Source organism: Scyliorhinus torazame, chromosome 15 (genome assembly GCF_047496885.1).
Source record: "Scyliorhinus torazame isolate Kashiwa2021f chromosome 15, sScyTor2.1, whole genome shotgun sequence".
Lineage (NCBI taxonomy): Eukaryota > Metazoa > Chordata > Chondrichthyes > Carcharhiniformes > Scyliorhinidae > Scyliorhinus > Scyliorhinus torazame.
In genome coordinates, this window is record NC_092721.1 from 139,756,073 (window position 1) to 139,774,940 (window position 18,868).

Sequence of the window (18,868 nt, forward strand, 5' to 3'; positions counted from 1 at the left end):
GATAAAGGTTTTGTTTTTAAGTTGTATGGATGTTAAAAAGGAAAGCTTAAAGGTTTACTTAGTGTTGTAGTCTTTGGGGTATATTTGAATTAATGGTTGCTAAGATGTTCACTGTATGTTTTAAAAAGGTTAACTTGAGTTCATAGAATAAATATTGTTTTGCTTTAAAAATTACTTTTCCATTTCTGCTGTACCACACCTGTCGAGTGGGCCGTGTGCTCCCCATACCACAATCTAGTAAAAGTTGTGGGCAGGTGAACTCCATGATACACTTTGGGGTTCTCTAAACCCTGGCCCATAACAATGGATAGACTCAGAACGAGGTCTGGCCTCTCTATGGGACAGGCAGCAGAGAACAGAAATCAGTGGAGAAAGATTGTTCATAGTGCAACCAACCTCAGAGCAAGGATGGATGAAAGATAAGACAAGGTTGCTATATTACGTTGATGTTCTCTTGATATGCTCTTCCCCACAAATTGAAGCATTGGACGGGATTTACCCACCATCCTGCCGCGTGTTTTTTGGCGGGGAGGCAGCCTGCCAGTGGGATCTACCTACCCCACCGTAGGCAAAGGGATTTCCCGTTGTCACCGGGAAATCCGTGTGCCGGTGTGGGACCAGTATTTCCCGCCGGTAAATCCCACCCATTATCTTTGTCTCCACTTTATCAAAACTTTTCATAATTTAAAACACCTCTTATATGGTCACCCCATATCTTTCATTTCACTAATGCAAGTTTTAATCGTTTTCAGTCATTCTGGTTACTAAACAAGAGCGCACAAGGCAAAAATCCTGCAGTCATCACAGTTTGAACTGAGAATCAGTCACTTTAATAGTCGCACCTGAATCAGCAAGATATATAGCCATCAGCTCTCTCTATATATTACAATCCAAATAGAGAAAATAGTGCCTATAAATTGCAATAATGGTTGAACTAGCAAAATAAGACAAAGAACCCAGGGGATGAAGTGCTCTTCAGGCAGACAGTGCTTAAAATGGAAGGGAAACGTTCTTTTTTAAAAAAGTGTTAAAGTATTATATAATTGCAAGCTGTTAGAAAATCTTAGAAAACGAGTATGAGCATCGTTCATTCTCACTCAGGAACGTTTTATTGATGCTCATATTTAAGGGAGCTCCTGAAATGATCCCCACTCAGATTGTGTCATAAGATGAACCATCGCAACTTGCATTATCTAATCTTTTATTAATTCAAAGATTTTCACTGGTTAGTAAGATCATAGGAGAGAAACCTCTTACCTGAAAGAACCATCCTTTAATATGTAAACGTAATAAAACATATATTGGATATATTTTCTCGCATGCTAATTTTAGACAAATAGTAAATGAGCAAAGAGCAGAGTTCACCAAATTACAGTCATGGTTTTGTTCACTAATTTAGCAAAGAGGCAGCTTTTGGCATCCGGATGCAAAAGGAACAAATATTTTATTTTAATGCATGTTTTAATTTTGTACAATGTAGACAGTGCCAGTTTTATCATTAATTTCATTCACAAGATAAAACTTGCAAAGTTTTTGCAGAGATTACTAAATCCATTTCTAAAAATGTCAGAACATTTGTAATGTAAGTACAAGCCAATACATATTAACGATATATTTATCTTAAAAACAAGATTGTCTTTTAAAAAGGTTAAATCACATTGCAAATGCCATACACAAATGGTACAGTTCAAAAGATAGTAAATAAAGAGACAAGTAAAAGTTAACAATGATAAGAAGCTGCCTCTTTTACAATTCAATATATTTTAAAGGGTCACATGAGATGAAATCTTGACAGAAATTCTAGTGATTTGTTTCACTTGCAATCTGACTTCATGTCCATCTTCAGCTTTGTAAGAGCAGCTAAACACGAGTCCCTGCATTGCCTTCGTGCATTCAGGCTTTCTGGATCAGGTGGAATCCTTTGAGACATTGCCTAGGATTGTTGAAAATTATTCAGTATCATTGCATGCATGGCATTACATTCCAGAAATTAACATGAAGGTGCAACTCGACAGAGTGCAGCAAGACAGAGTGCCCGACTCTGGGAGCTTGGTGCAGTTAGGGATGTGCTGTTCTGCATTTTTTTAACAAAAAAAAGTAAACATCAAGAAAGCAAGACCGGGAAGCTGAAGCCCAGGGGCATTAATCAGGTGAGTAGGTAGGTTGATCGTGGTTGTTCAGTTTTAAGTTTCTTTTAACTTTACAGTCTTTCGACCTGGTACTGGGGAGATACAAGTATTCCAGTAAATTTATGGTGTACCCAGATAAAATCCAAAATACAACTCTGGATAATTGTTGCGTGATATTCTTAAACTTGAAACCAAATTAGTTAAACAAGACACAATAAAGATGGCAGGGTAGGTGATGTGTTGCAGTTGTAGCATGTGGGAAGCTGGAGGCAGTCACACACCTTAGATTAAGTTCTTCACATTTAATAATAATCACTTATTGTCATAAGTAGGCTTCAATGAAGTTACTGTGCAAAGCCCCTAGTCACCACATTCCGGCACCTGTTCAAGGAGACTGGAACAGGAGTTTAACCCGTGCTGCTGGTCTTGTTCTGCATTACAAGCCAGCTGTCTTAGCCCACTGTGCTAAACCAGCCCCTATTTGGTCCATGGCTAAGGACAGGAGGATATGACTGCAAGAGTCAGGTATCGGGATCCGGAAGGTAGAAATGGGAGAGCCTCAGCACCAAATAGGCTCGCTGTCCTTGCAGCTAGTGTGAACCAGAACATGGAATGTGAGAAGGAGAAGAGCACTTATCACAACACCAGGAGGCTTCGGGCCATTCAAGTGAGGGGAGTAAAAAGGAATGTAGTGATAGTAGGGGACAGTATAGTGAGGAAGATTTACACTGTTTCCTGCAACTGAGAATGTCAGTCCCAATGCCAGGGTCAAGGCATATCCTCAGGGCTGGAGAGGAGCTTGGAGGAGGAGGGGAAGGATCCATTTGTAGTGGTCCATGTGGGGACCAATGACATTGGGTGGACTATGAAAGAGGTTCTTCTGAGGAAATAGGAGCAGCTAGAGGCTAAAAAGCAGAACCACACAGTAATCTCTAGGTTACTACCTTAGCTGAGCACAAATTGGAATAGGGTAAATAAGATCAGAATGTGGAATGCATGACTCAATAATTGGCATGGGAGAGTTGGGTTTCAATTCATGGAGCACTGGCACCAGTACTGGGGAAACAGGGAGCTGTACCAATGGGACAGGCTTCACCTGAACTGTGCTGGGACCAGTCTTCTAGCAAATCATATAATTAGGGCTGTATAGGGCTTTAAACTAAATAGTGGGGATACATAGATACATAGAAGATAGGAGCAGTTGGAGACCTTTTATCCTTCGAGCCTGCTCCGCCATTCATCACGATCATGGCTGATCATCCAACTCAATAGCCTAATCCTGCTTTCTCCCCATAGCCTTTGATCCCATTCTCCCCAAGTGCTATATCCAGCCACCTCTTGAATATATTCAAAGTTCTAGCAGCAACTACTTCCTGTGGTAATGAATTGCACAAGCTCACCACTCTTTGTGTAAAGAAATGTCTCATCTCTGTCCGAAATGGTTTACCCTGAATCCTCAGACTGTGACCCCTGGTTCTGGACACACCTATCATTGGTAACATCTTCCCTGCATCTACCCTGTCTAGTCCTGTTAGAATTTTATAAGTCTCATTCTTCTGAACTCCAGCGAGAACAATCCCAACCTAGTCAATCTCTCCTCATATGACAGTCCCGCCATCCCTGGAATCAGTCTGGTAAATGTTCGTTGCACTCCCTCGAGAGCAAGAACATCCTTCCTCAGAGAAGGAGACCAAAACTGCACACAATACTCCAAGTGTGGCTTCACCAAGGCCCTGTACAATTGCAGCAACATATCCCTGCTTCTATACTCAAAACCTCTTGCAATGAAGGCCAACATACCATTAGCCTTCTTTACCGCCTGCTGCACCTGCATGCTTACCTTCAGCGAATGGTGCACAAGGGCACCCAGGTCCCGCTGCACATTCCCCTCTCCCAATTTACAACCATTCAGATAGTAATCTGCCTTCCTGTTTTTGCTTCCAAAGTGTATAACCTCACATTTATCTAAATTATACTGCATCTGCCATTGATGTGCCCTCTCGCCCAACCTCTCCAGATCATGCTGTAGGATCCCTGCATCCTCGTCACAATTCACCCTCCCACCTAACTTGGTATCATCTGCAAACTTTGAGATGTCACATTTTGTTCCCTCATCCAAATCATTAATATATATATTGTGAATAGCTGGGGTCGCCCTCTTAAAGTCCAAATGTGCCACATCAACTGGCTCCCCCTTGTCAACTGTACTGGTTACATCTTCAAAGAATTCCAACAGATTTGTCAGGCATGATTTTCCCTTCATAAATCCATGCTGACTCTGACTGATCCTGTCACTGCTTTCTAAATGTTCCACTATAAAGTCCTTGATAATGAATTCAAGCATTTACCACACTACCAATGTCAAGCTTACTGGTCTATAATTCCCTGCTTCCTCTCTACCTCCCTTTTTGAATATCGGAGTGACGTGAGCTACCCTCCAATCTGCAAGGACAGTTCTAGAGTTTATAGAATCCCAGAAGATGACCACCAATGCATTCACTATTTCCAGAGCCACCTCCTTAAGCTCTCTGGGATGCAGATTCTCAGGCCCTGGGGATTTATCCGCCTTCAATCTCATCAATTTTCCCAGCACCATTTCTCTACTAATGTCAATCTCCCTCAGTTCTTCCCTCTCACTAAACCTTTCGTCCTCCAACATTTCGGGTATCTGATTTGTGTCCTCTTTTGTGAAGACAGAACCAAAGTATGTATTCAATTGCTCAGCCATTTCTTTGTCCCTTATTATGCATTCCCCAGTTTCTGTCTGTCGGGGGCCTAAATTTCTCTTGACCAATCTCTTTCTTTTCACATATCTATAGAAACTCTTAGTGTCAGTCTTTATGTTTCCTGCAAGCTTCCTTTCGTACTGTACTTTCCCCTTCTTAATCAATCCCTTAGTACTTCTTTGCTGATTTCTAAACTGCTCCCAATCCTCAGACCTATTATTTTTCTTGGCCAATCTGTATGCTTCTTCCTTGTATCGGATACTATTTCTAATTTCCTTTGTAAACCATGGATTGGCCCTCTTACCCCCTTTGCTTTTGTGCCAGACAGGAATGAACAGTTGCTATAGTTCCCCCATGCGTTCCAGAATGTTTGCCATTGCCTATCCACTGTCATCCCTTTAAGTAACTCTCCCCAATCTATCAAGGCCAACTCACGCCTCATATCTTCATAGTTCCCTTTATTAAGATTCAGCATCCAAGTCTCCGAATCAACTACTTCACTCTCCACCTTGATAAAAAATTCTATCATGTTATGGTCGCTCATCCCCAAAGGGTCTCGTACAGCCAGATTGGAAATGACCCCATTCTCATTACACAGTACCTAGTCTAAGATGGCCTGCTCTCTAGTTGGTTCCTCCACATATTGGTCAAGGAAACCATCCCGTATGAACTCCAGGAATTCCTCCTCTACAGCATTGTGGCTAATTTGATTTGTCCAATCTATGTGAAGATTAAAATCACCCATGATCACCGATATTCCCTTGTTACATGCATCTCTAATTTCTTGTTTAATGCCATTCCCAACCTCACCACGGCAGTTTGGGGGTCTATATATGACACCCACTAATGTTTTTTGTCCCTTGGTATTTCTAAACCATACAGATTCCACATTGTCAGAGCTCATATCCTTTCTCACTACTGTGTTAATTTCCTCTTTAACCAGCAGTGCCACGCCACCACCTTTTCTTTTATGCCTGTCCTTCCTAAATACTGAAAACCCTGGGACATTCAGTTCCCATCCCTGTTCACCCTGCAGCCATGTCTCCGTAATCCCAATTATATCATACCCATTTATATCTATGAGGGTGCACGTGAAGGAAGATTTGGAAAGTTAAAGAGAAAGAATAAGTCATGGTAGCAATATGAGTAATGACAAAAATGTGTTTCAGGAAAGGACAAAGCCTACAAACATAAGAGTGCACCAGCAAATAAGTACGGTCAGTGTAGGGAAAAATGATCAAAAGACAGAATGCACAAACGTTCACAACAAGATGGATGAATTGATAGCACAAATGGAAATAAATGAGTCTGATATGATAGCCATTGGAGTCATGGTTGCAAAGCAACCATGGTTGAAACCTGACATCATGGGTAACTGACATTTTGGAAAGACAGGAAGAAAAGGAAAAGGAAGTGGAATACCTCTGTTAATAAAAGATAAGATCCCTATTGTGGAGAGAAAGGATCTTGATTCACAGGATCAGGATATATAATCAATTTGGATGGAGATAAGAAACAGCAAAAGAAAGAAGTCAAAGGTGGGAGTAGTTCACAGGCATCCTAACAGTAACTAAACGGTAGGGCATTGTATAAAGCAAGAAATAATGGGGGCTTGGGGACTTGCGGTGGAGGCCATGGTGTGAGTGGCCCCACACAGGGCAGCTCCTGCTTGAAGGCATAGAAAATAGCTCTTTTTACCCCCAATTGGGTGCAACTTCGACGGAAAAGTGTAACTGAAGGTTGGAGGGGAGCTTCCCCTCGATATTGGTATATCTACTGGTTACCGAACCCGGCAGTGGAAGATGAAAAACCTGGCCAAGGAGTTGGAGGAGACCTGTGGCGCGGCAGCCAGTGGAGGGATAGCGGAGGGGGAAGGGTCAGTGCAAGTAGCAAAGTCCCAGATGGAACAGTTGATGGACTTCATCAAGGAAGAGTTCAGCCAGCAGAGGAAGGAGATGCAGGAGGATCGCTCAAAGGCCATCGAGTGGACTGTGCCACCCCTGAAGGGCTCGATAGAGATGGTGGAAAAATGCTTGGAGGCACAGGGGTCGCAGATCCGAGAGATTGAGAGGGTGATGTCGGACTACAGCGATCGGTGGTGGCATTGGAGGTGGGGCTCTTGGGAAACTGTTGCAAGATGTTGAGAGCAAAGGTGGAGGAGCAGGAAAATAAATCGAAAAGGCAGAATCTGCGGATAGAGGGCCTGCCTGAAGGAGTGGAAGGTGCGAGGAACGTTTCGAGGATGCTGCCGGGGCTGGTGGCAGAGGGGGTGCTGGATAAGGCCCCTGAGGTGTACATCTCTCTGAGGCTGAAGCCTAGAGCTGGGAGATACCACGGGCGGTTATCGTGAGTCCCCACAAGTTTGTGGAGAAGGAGAAGATTCTGCAGTGGGCCAGGGAGAAGCGGAACTGCAAATGGGAGGGGAACAAGGTCCAAATAAAACAGGACATTAGAGCTGAGCTGGTAAAACGGTGTGCAGGATTCCAAGGCGGTGTTATAGCGGCGGCAGATCAGGTTGGGGGTTCTCTACCCGACGAAGCTTTGGGTGACGTATGAAGGCCGGGAATACTATTTTGACACCCCAGAAGCGACCAATGACTTTATCAAGGAGCATAAACTGGGGGAGAACTGAACTAACAATTCTGAGAGACTGAGGTGCTGGCACTTTGAAGTAATTGGGAAAACGGGCAGAATGTGGGTTGGAGTTTTCTCTTCCTCTGATGTGGAGGTTTTTTTTCTTTTTACTGTTAGATTGACAAAGGGTAGCAGGGGTGAAAAGTTTGTAAGGGGAAGGCTGTTCCCATCCTCCTTCCTGCTGCCTGGGAATGAGTTTTTCCCTTTTGTTGTTCTTGGAGAAGGGGACCTGTGGTTCGAGATGAGTCTTTGTTTGGGTGGGGGAGGGCGAGGTCAGCAGGGAGCCTTCTTCGCAGAACAGAGAGGTGAGGGCATGGGGTCAGTAGAGGAGCCTTTGGGCAGGAGTTGCCAGGCTGGCAGATAATGCTGATGAACGGAAGTGAGGTGAGGGAGAAGGCTGAGAGAGATGGCCGTACGGGGGAGTAGGTACGGGGGAGGGGGAGGAACGGGAGGGTGATGTGACTAGGCGAGGTTGGAAAAGAAACATGATCAGAGGCGGAGAAAGAGGCCATCTTGGATGGGGCAGGTATAGGGTGAAATTGACGGGGTAGAGCCAAAAGGGGAGGATGGCAGATGGTAGAGGGGAATGGAGGCATAAGCCCCCAGTAAGGCTGATAACATGGAACGTGCGAGGGCTCAATGGACCAGTCAAAAGATCTTGGGCTGGATTCTCCGTTTCAAGGAATATGTCAACAAGCCTTCGTGAAAACTGTGGTCTTTTATGCCAGAAAAACTGTAGATACGGCCACCCGCACTTCTGGGTCAGAGGCTACAGATGCACACGGCGGCAGCCACCAGTGGCCGTGTCGTGCTCCATGTCAGACTGAGATCATGGACCTGGACCGCGGAAACAGTGCCCCCGATTGGCCGCCCGCCTGACCCGGACCGCCCGCAAAATAAAAGCCTGGTCCCGTACGAGGTTCCCCCCCCCCCCCCCCACGCCCTCCGCTCGCCCCGCCACTGATCATTGCGGCCGCGGACAGAGTCCGTAGCCACCACATGAGTAGAGGCTCAATGGGAAGCATGGTAGCACAGTGGTTAGCACAGTTGCGTCACAGCTCCAGGGTCCCAGGTTCGATTCCCGGCTTGGGTCACTGTCTGTGCGGAGTCTGCATGTTTTCCGTGTCTGTGTGGGTTTCCTCCGGGTGCCCTAGTTTCCTCCCACAGCCCAAAGATGCGCAGGTTTGGTGGATTAGCACGCTAAATTGCCCTTAGTGTCGGGGGCAGAGAATAGCGGGGCACCCTCTGGCAATGGCCGCAGGTACCCGCTTTTCGGGGGCCGGAGAATCGTGGAACCGGCGCCGGTCCTGATTCCATGCGTGAAACTGGATTCTCCGCCCCACCGCCGAATGCGATTTCGGTGTCGGTGGGCAGAGAATCCAGCCCCTTGTGTCTTTGCACACCGTAGGAGCTTGAAAGCAGAGGTGGTCTTTCTCCAGGAGTTGCACCTCTGCGTGAAGGACCAGGTTAGGCTAAGGAATGGGTGGGTGGGTCAGGCTTTCCACTCAGGGTATGAATCAAAGTCGCGGGGGGGTGGCAAATTTAATGAGTAAGAAAATGGTATTTGTGAGCGCAAAGGGAGTGAGGGGCCCGGGTGGGAGATATGTGATTGTGAGTGGGGCATTAGAAGGGATGCCGGTGGTGTTGGTGAATGTGAATGCACCGAATTGGGAGGATGTAGTTTTTATGAGGGGTTGCTGGAAGCAATCCCGGACTTGGCCATGCACCAGTTGATTATGGGAGGAGATTTTAATTGTGTCCTAGAGCCGAGGGTGGATAGATCGAGCCCCAGGTCGATGGGTAGGATACAAAGAAAGGAGCTGGGTGCGTTTATAGTAAAGATGGGTATGGTGGACCCATGGTGCTTCAAGAACCCAGGGGGAAGGGAGTATTCCTTTTTTCGCATGTGTACGGGGTGTATTCCAAAATTGACATTTTTGTGGTGAGCCGGGAGGTTTTGGTCAGGGTGGAGGGGATAGTAATCTCGGACCATGCGCCCCATTGGCTGGAGATTCAGCTTTGATCAGGGTGGGAGCAGAGGCTGGGGTGGAGGCTCGATTCGGGACTGTTGGCAGATAGAGGGTTTTATGATAAAGTGTGGGCTGTGATTAAAGATTATATAGAATTGAACCAAACTGGGGAGGTGTCGGTGGCCACTTTTTGGGAAGCGCTAAAAGCGATGGTGCGAGGGGGAGATTTATCTCGTTCAAAGCACACGCAGATAGTGAAAGGAGGGAGGAATATGGACGGCTAATGAGCGAAATTGTGGAGGTAGATAGTACTCGAGGGTGCGCACCACTGAGGGATTGGCGAAGAGGAGAAAATTACAAGGGCAATTTGATAGGTTGACAACGGGGAGGGCGGTAGGACAGCTTCAGTGGGCAAGGGGAGTGCAGTACGAAAATGGGGAGAAGGCGAATCTAATATTAGCGCATCAGCTACGGAAGCAGGCCACATCCAGGGAAATATTGAAGATACGGACTGGGACAGGGGATGTGGTGTCGGAGACAGGGAAGATAAATGAGGCGTTTAGGGAGTATTATAAGACGCTGTACAGGGTGGACCGGGGAGGTGAAGAGGGGAATATGTGACATTCTTAAACAAATTGGTGTTTCCACAGTTGGAGGAAGAGAAGATGTAGGTGCTAGAGGAGCCCCGGGGGCTGAGGGAGATATTGGTCAGTATAAGGAGTATGAAGTTGGGGAAGGCCTTGCGGCCTGTTGGCTATCCGGTGGAATTCTATAAGGCGTTTGCGACGGACCTGGCACCACATCTCTTGGGGGGGGGTTAAATGAGGCTTTGGAGAAGGGGGAGCTGCCGGAGACAACAGGCCGACGCAGGCAATGATCACATTAATACCAAAAAATGGGGAAGGACCCATTGGAATGTGGGTCGTATAGGCCCATATCGCTGTTAAATACAGATGTGAAAGTGCTGGCTACGTTGGTGGTGGGAAGGATGGAAGGTAGTGTCATGGGGGTGGTTGCGGAGGACCAAACATAGAAGTCCATGGATGCACAGAAGGCATTCAATGGGTGGACTGGGTGTACCTGTTTTGAGGTCCTGGGAAGGTTTGGGCCGAAGTTTGTGGCATGGGCGCGCCTGTTATATGTGGTACCGAGGACAAGTGTGGGGAACAATGACATGGGTTCGCAGAACTTTGAACTGCACAGGGAACAAGGCAGGGGTGCCTGCTGTTGCCGTTGCTGTTTGCGCTGGCTATAGAGCCTCTGGCAATGGCTCTTAGGAGGTCAACAGAGTGGCGAGGGATTATGAGGGGACAAAGGGGGCATCGGGTGTTGCTATTTACAGACGACCTACTGTTGTATGTTTCGGACCCACTGGAGAGCATGGAGAGGATCAAGGGCCTGTTGAGCACCCAGTTTTCATGTGCACAGCTTGTGTTGTAGGTGCAGCCCAACTGAAATCACAAAATTGAAAGGTTCGCCCAGAACCTAATCTCAATATGATTTTAAGACCTGGACATGCTGACGTTCAGGCTGCAAAAAGCTCCCAAAAGCGCCATCGGAAAAACTGCATACTGAGCACACCAACAAACAAAAGTGGTGTGTCTGATTTTCTGGTGCCACCCAGCTGCCCGTGAGGCCTGTTTCTAATCACCAATTCCAAATAACAGCGGGCGCGTTTTACTGTCCGCTTCCTGGGATCCCCAATGGCCGTTACTCCTTGTGAGATTCAATGAGATCTCGTGAGACGTCACGATCTGGATCCTGTCGACAATCGGCAGGACACAGACTTGCATAGTTAAGTGAGCACTTAACCCTGCTGATTTACACCAGATTGATCCGGCTCCTGGGATCTACCAGCCTTGCCGAGCGCCATTTAGCACTGGTTCTCACAAACGGGGAATAGGTGGAATGGCACGAGGGTGGGGGCTGGGCTCACCCAGGCGATCGGACGTCCCCGGGTGGCTGGTATCTGAGCAGGGTGGCACCCTGGCGCTGCTGATCCCACCCAGGCACACTGCCACCTGGGCACCCTGGCAGTGCAACCCGAGTGGCAAGCTGGCAATACCAAGGTGCCAAGCTGCCATTTTGCCTGTGCGGGGATGGGCCCGGGGGTGCCCTGCCCATATGACGTGGGGTGCGCGGGTGCTCGAGGACCCCCCCCTTATAGTGAGTTGGGATGTTGGGAGTTCTGAGGGTCGCATCAGGTTGGTCAAGAGATCGCGGTGCCATTAAAAATAGCGGCCCGATTGCTTCCTGCACTGAGGAGCTCCGCTCGTCGAAGCTCCTCAGTGCAGGAAATTACACTAAGTGCGTCCTCGGGGTGGGGTGGTGGTGGTGGTGGCAGCGGTGACTTCCCAGCCAGGGACCGCAAACACAAGAATGTCGCTAGACCACGGGATAGCACTGGAAACAAGCTCCCTAACCCCACCCAGAACGGACTCTTTTTTTGGTTTAAATCGCACCCAGAGTTTCTACCTACCTGGTCAATTTTCTCCATGGTTTCACCAGAAAATTCAGGAACAGGTCCAAAAGATGATAAAACTCTTTTCATACCCATGCCATAACTTTCACAGTAATTCTTGAGACCTAGCAAATTAATAATAATAATCTTTATTCGTGTCACAAGTAGGCTTACATTAACACTGCAATGAAGTTACTGTGAAAATCCCCTAGTTGCCAAACTCCGGTACCTGCTCGGGTACACTGAGGGAGAATTCAGAATGTCCAATTGACCTAACAAGCACAAAACCAATTAAAATTACAATATAGGGATGTTTCTGACTGTTTTGATTTGCATGCTCCAAACAGGAAAAATAGGAACAGGAGTCGAACATTCGGGCCCTCAAGCCTCTTCCACCATTTAATTAGATCACAGTGGACTTACCTCCATTTTATTGCCTATGATTCATATCATTAATAATGTCAATCTCAGTCTTGAAAACGCAATTGACCATGTAAGTTACAACCATTTGGCAGATAGAATTGGACATATTTCTGCTACCCTTCTATGTAAAAAGTACAACCTTCCTAAATGGCCTAACGCTTCAGATTGAGTTCCCTTGTTCTGGATTTCAAGACAGAATAGCATCTATATATCTAATCTATACTATCTTTTTATCCTCCTAAACACTTCAGTTAGACTCCTCCTTAACCATCAAACCTCAAGGGAATATGTCACTTGTAATTATTATTTAAACCTTTAAGCGACAGTATCATTCTGGTGTATCTGTGCGGTACTCCCTCCAAGGCAAATATATCCTTCCTGAGGTGCCGTGCCTGGAGCACAATATTCCAGATGGGGTCTGATCAAAGTCCAATGAAACTGAAGCATACCCTCCTCTCCTTTGTATTCCCATCCTCTGGAGATTTTATTAGCATTGCAATTACTTTTAGAACCTGCAAACTAGTTTTTCGTAATGTGTACCCAAACAAATCCCTTATCCTCCCAGTTCCTAGTCTCTCGCCATTTAAAAAGAATTCTGATTTGTCTTTCTTGAATGCAAAGTGGATTACCTGGCACTTCCCAAATTGATCTCCACAAGGCACACAGCATTACCAAGTCACTTAATCTATGTTGCTTTGTAACTTGCTGCTCTTAACTTATTGTTCCTCCAGCCATAAATTATACATTACTGATCATCAATCGGTCAAGGTGTTGCCAATTTGCACCGGAGACGCCAATAATGTTGCTCTTTTTAACTGGATACTGATAGGTATCAAATGATACCACCACAAGGTTTAGCCGGATATCGATCAAAGACCCAACAACCAGTTAGTTAGTTCAAGTTCAATGATAGTTTATTTACACACAAGAATTACTTCGACATGCAACATAAAACACAAGCTAAATTACACCTAATACTACAACAACCTGTACTTAACTTCAGGCACCCGGCTTTATGCAGAGGAACAAGGCCTTTGTTCGGATCTTGCATGGCTGGGTCTGGAGAAGTCACTTCGTTTCTTCTGGGCTCATCCGTCTGGTAGCGATCGTTGGTCTTGAACTTGCTTCTGGTCGTGGTGCTGCACTTGGCTTTAGGCGTAGGTCGGGACCAAGAGAGACCGAGCGCCGGGGCCAAGAGAGATTGAACACATGGCAGTGACTCCTTTTATCCTTTGGGGGTTTTGCGCTCTTTTGGGCGGTCCTTAGCTTTGGACCCAATAATTTGGCAGGCTTTGATTACAGCCAATAAAGGGGCGGGTGCCTTGATAGCTGGGCGTGTCCTGAGCGGTCATTGACCTTGGTTGTTTGGGCTTCCTGGGTGGAGGGAGTGGCACCGATGAGTCTGGATCTGTATCTGATACCTGAGTACAAGTCTTTTGTTTTGGAGAAATGGGCCATTAGAATGCAAATCGGCTGGGGGTTTCGATAGTGTCTGGTTATCTAGTGGCAAATATACACTTAAGCTCGGAGTTCATCTGGATCCTGCATTGGCCATATTTCCTGTGATTCTTTGCAAGTGGCCATGTTTCCCTTTGTAAGTGGCCATCCCAGATGGCTACATCCCGTCCTTTTGATCCCAAACGCGAAGCGTGGTGAATCACACTATTGGTCCTTCATCCGTCTTCGGTGTGCCGATTACCCTTGGTTAAGGACACGTTCTACAGTACTCTCTCCTATGTTTTTGGAGCATTTACCTAAGTTTTTAATACATCACACATTCATAAATTCTAAGGGGCCACTATAAACATTTAATCATACATTTAACTACTTTACACAAGGGGAACCTCTAACTGTCATTACCTACTCATGCTGCTGGCAATTAACAAAAAGGAACTTATATTACAATACAAACATTTAAACAACAGCAGCATCACATTTCTACTTAACCCATTACATTTACAGAAAACGCAAACTTTATTCATCAGAAAAAGGGGTTCAAAATGTTTGTGGGGTCTAGTGAATTCCAAGAAAAGGGGCTTGGAGTGTATATATCGGAGAGCGGGAAGCTCTCCTTCGCCATTTGTGGATCTAAGTATCTGAACGACACTGCAGAGTATTGCTATTACCAAAAGGGCTTCTAATGTATAGGAGAGGGAATACCATTTTACAATGTGTTCACACCATGTGGGGGTATCAGTGTGTATCTCTATGTGTGGTGTGGTGTCCGGGCTAGGGGTATCATGTTGTGTGGTCATGTTCGGGGCCGGTGTGGTGTGGGGTACAAAGGCTGTCAACGCGCGCAACTGTAGGGATCCAACGATGATCATAATGGAGGTCATCAGTTCTGTCTTCATCTTCTTGTCTTTTTGTTCGCCGTTCTTCGTATATTTCTGGGGGTGCAAGCATAGTATCTGTTATTACCCTTGGTTAAGATCTCATTTTGTTTGTCTTTCTCTTCTGAACTTCAATTACCCATTAGAATCGTCACCATGTGTGACTCCCTCATTTTTTATTTTAAATAATAATTTTTGAGATAAGACATCCGGAAAAAAAAATTCTGTTAAAGTGCAAGGAATCTCGCAGCTTGTGGTCGATGCGTATAGCAGCAAATTTTGTTACAACCAAGTGTGGTGAACATGTAAATAGCAGTTGGGGTAGCGACCAAAGAGTCGCTGAAAATAAAGAGTTGAGTGCAGAGACTGTGACGAAAAGCATTCTTTAAACCACATGCAAAAAGAACAGATAAGGGGAAACAAAAACCTGCCAAGGACAGTAAGGAGTGTTAAAAACTTTTCCAAATTACTCGCATTGTCGGGAACATGGGGTGCGTGTGAGCCGTGGCAGGGCAAGAATGGGTGGACTTCCTCGGGTAGGGCGGTGATCAGTGCCGTTGCTCCACTACCCGAGCTTGGCTGACCGAATACATAGGGGGTCCTCAGGCAGGGTGGGGATTAGTGCCGTTACTCCACTGCCTGGGTGACCTTACACGAGCGGAAAGAATTTGTAACATACGGACTCCGACAATGTGCAGAAGAGTAATCATGACTGCATCAAGAAATTTAGTGAATGGCCGACATTAATTAAAACATGTGAGACCAGAAGAATAAAGTGCAATAAGAAATTCCATGTCAAAGTGACATTAGCTAAATCCATGTAAGATCAAAAAGAAAGAAAGCAGTCAGGCTCCATCAGGAAATAGGACACCGTAAATCTCAGCCGGTTCCTTTTTCTCATCATCTGGACACCTCAGGCTTCAGTATCAAAAAGCGTTGCAAAAGGGTTACCGTAGCGGGAGTCAGATTCTGAGTCATCACCATCTCCCGGTTGCCAAACTCGTGTCTGGCCATGTGGGCCATTGTGGGATCCGAATCATCATTCCGTATTAATCGACAAGGGTTATCGCGGTGACAATGGGGAATTCTTTGGTCATGAGGGGCGGTAGCTGCAAAGGGCAAATTTCTCTCGTCAGGCGGTGGCTCTGGCTGTGGCAATGAAAGCGGTTACAGGGAGCCAAACATGTCTTGGTCGTGGTTCCAGCGGCTGAAGCGACTGGAGCCTGGGTGATTGTGCCATTGGTCATTGATTTCAAATAAGTCTGGAGTGTTGTCGCCAGCGTCTGAATCAAGTTCAAGGTGGAAAGTCGTTCCTGTGGGCAGGGACAAGGTTGGGTCTGTGGGCGGGCTGTCCTAGCTGGGGGAGGGTCGGTCTAGGCTGTCAGTGGGCGGGGCGTACTCGTCTGCCATTGCCAGGGAGACGTGGTGTGAGTGGCTGCATTGGGTTCCATAAACTTTAAGCTGGTTGATATGGAACCAGCCTGTTTTTCCATTAGGGTACGTTATTTTGTACACCAAGGGGCTCATTTTATCCGAAATGGAGTAGGGTCCTGCAAATTTAGGGAAGGAACGAACTTGGGTTGTGTAAGGAAACCATCATTGCTGACCGACTGTATACTCTACTGAGTGGACTGTTTTATCAAAGTAGGCCGTACTCTGCTTTTTCCTAGCGCCTAGTCGGACAGCTGCAGCGAGCTGGGCTGCTTTAATATTTTCCGTGACCTGTTGGACTGCTTTTTCGTGGGTGAGGGCGGTGACTGTGGAGCTGGCCAAATCAAGTCCTAATGAATATTCAGTTCCTTTCATGGGTCATGAGTGTGTGGGGGGGTGAATCCTGTGGAAATTGATACTGTGTTCCTAATAAACATAAGGGTGAATGGGAGAACCGTGTCCCATGTGGTGTTGTGCTGTGGCACCATTTTCCTAATAGTAGCTTTCAGGGTCCGACTCATACGTTCCACAATGCCGCTGGATTGTGGGTGATAAGCAATATGGAACTTCTGTTTTAAGCCGAAAATTGTCAGGACATTCTGCATAACTCTGCCTGTAAAATGAGAACCTTGGTCTGATTCAATATTGCGGGGGAGTCCCCATCGTGTAAATATCTGCTGCGTTAAAATCTTGGCTGTTGCCTTAGCCGTGTTTGTCCTGGAGGGAAATGCTTCCACCCATTTTGTGAAGGTGTCGATCACTACCAACACATATTTAAAACCATTTCTTCAGGGGGGGAGGGGATCAATGTAATCGAGCTGTAAATTCGTCCATGGGCCATTAACAGGTCGGGTGTGTCTTAATTGTCCTTTTCTGGCGTACCTTTCTGGATTATTCTGTGCGCAGATTAAACAAATGTCAACATAATGCGTTTATGTTGCTTTTAAATCAGGCCACCAGCACAAAGGTCTTAAGTGGGCAATGGTGGTTTCTATCCCCTGATGTCCGTGTCCATCGTGAAATTGGCAAATTATCTGGTTCCTGTCCTGGGTGGGGACCATATAAATTCCATTCTTTAAAATTATTCCGTCCTGTACCGTCAATGCATCCTTGAATTTATCGTAGGGGGCTGGGAAGGTACCGTCTAAAATTTGTCTAAAAGTGTCGCCTGCCTTCAGTGAGACCTGGACTGCGTGTATCAGCTCACTCTCGGGGGGTTGCCAAGAGTGACCGTGTCATGATCCTGTCTTTGCTAGGGCGTCTGCCTTTACGTTACCGGGTGGGGACAAACGATGATGGCTTCTGACTTTTATTATGCCATATGTGCGGTCTTTAGCTGTTTCAAGAATGTGCTTCAATAATGGGGCTGAGGGTTGTTAACCGTTTTAGTTGCTGTGATATGAAGAGTCTAAAGTTCTTGTTCCTTCTCACCAAACACCATTTATTTCACTTCCACAACCTCTGCACAAAACTCTTAACAACACACCACCTGACAGAGGCCACCTGAAGCCCCTTTACATATTAGTGTCAATTAATGGATACTTAACATAAATGAGTCAACTAATTGCAATGTCTCTTAACCCATTACTTAACAAGGGTAGGAGTTTACCGTCAGCGGACATAAATCCTCTAGATTCCCACAGAGCAGGAATTCCGTCAAACTGTTACAGACATATAAACTGTCCGAATATATATCTGCGGGAGTCGGGAAAGAATCTGGGTGCTGCACTACATATGCAATTGCGGCTAATTCGGCTGCCTGCGATCCTAAGTGACCTGGCAATTTTAGCGCTATCTCCTCTAATGCACGTCTTCCACATAAATACCGCATACTATTCTTTTTCCATTATCAATGGTGGAGGAACCATCTACATAAATTTTTTAAGAGTTATCTGTGGTCGGGGAATTCTGATCTTTGCTACCTACACGTGGGTGTAGCGATTTTGGAATAAAGGGTCCTGTGTGGTGTTTGGCTGCAATGATCTGGCACTCATATGGAGTTCCTTAATACTGTAAATTGTCCGCTAAAAATGTTTGGGTCTTTGTCCGTTTAACTGTGATGTCCCTTCATTGTAGGAGCAGGGTCCAGTGAGCTGCTCTGATCTGGCTAACTGAACCGTCTTTTAACCTACCATCTAACAGTAGTTGCGTTGGGGTGTGCTCGGTTAAAATCATTATAGGGTTGAGGCCTGTGATATATGCAAAGTATTGAACTGCCTAAAAGACTGCGAGCAAGTGCCGTTCACAGGCTGAAAATCCTTGCTTCACGGGATCCAAAACTCGAGAAGGCATAGGCTATGGGTCCTAAACAGTCATGTCTTTCCTGTAGTAGTACTGCAGAGAGGGTTCAGTCGGTGGTCGCTACTTCTATGGCGTATGGAGAGTGTGGGTCTGGTACCTGCAAAGCAGGGGCTGTGCCTAGGGCGCGTTTTAATGCATCAATGGCGTCCGTGTGCTGTGGAAGCCATTCCCATGGGCCGTTCTTTTTAAGGAGCTCGGAAAGTGGGGCTGCCTTTGTGGCAAAACCATCTATACGGTTCCTACAATACCCAACTAATCCTTAAAATGACTGGAGTGCAGTGACATTGTGGGGCAAGAGCAATTTAACTATCGATTCAATCCGTTTCTGTTCTATCTCTCTTTTTCCGTGTGTGATAATGGTGCCTAAGTATAGGACCTTTTCTTTTAGGATCTGGGCTTTCTTCGGTTTAACTTAACATTCAATTGAGTGCAGGAGACCTAGTAATTCGGAAAGAAGCTT

At 46.1% G+C, this 18,868-nt stretch overlaps 1 protein-coding gene across 1 annotated transcript in view; it reads right to left on the reverse strand.

The window, feature by feature from the left end:
* Nucleotides 1-807: 807 nt before the first annotated feature.
* cryl1 (crystallin, lambda 1) overlaps nt 808-18,868 on the reverse strand; it is a 228,182-nt gene continuing 210,121 nt past the window's right edge. The window contains exons 7-8 of the mRNA XM_072476829.1: nt 11,939-12,045; nt 808-1,933 (exon numbers count right to left, since the gene is read on the reverse strand). Of these exons, the coding sequence (XP_072332930.1) occupies nt 1,814-1,933; nt 11,939-12,045 (227 nt within the window). The 3' untranslated portion in view covers nt 808-1,813. The remainder of the gene's footprint in view (nt 1,934-11,938; nt 12,046-18,868) is intronic.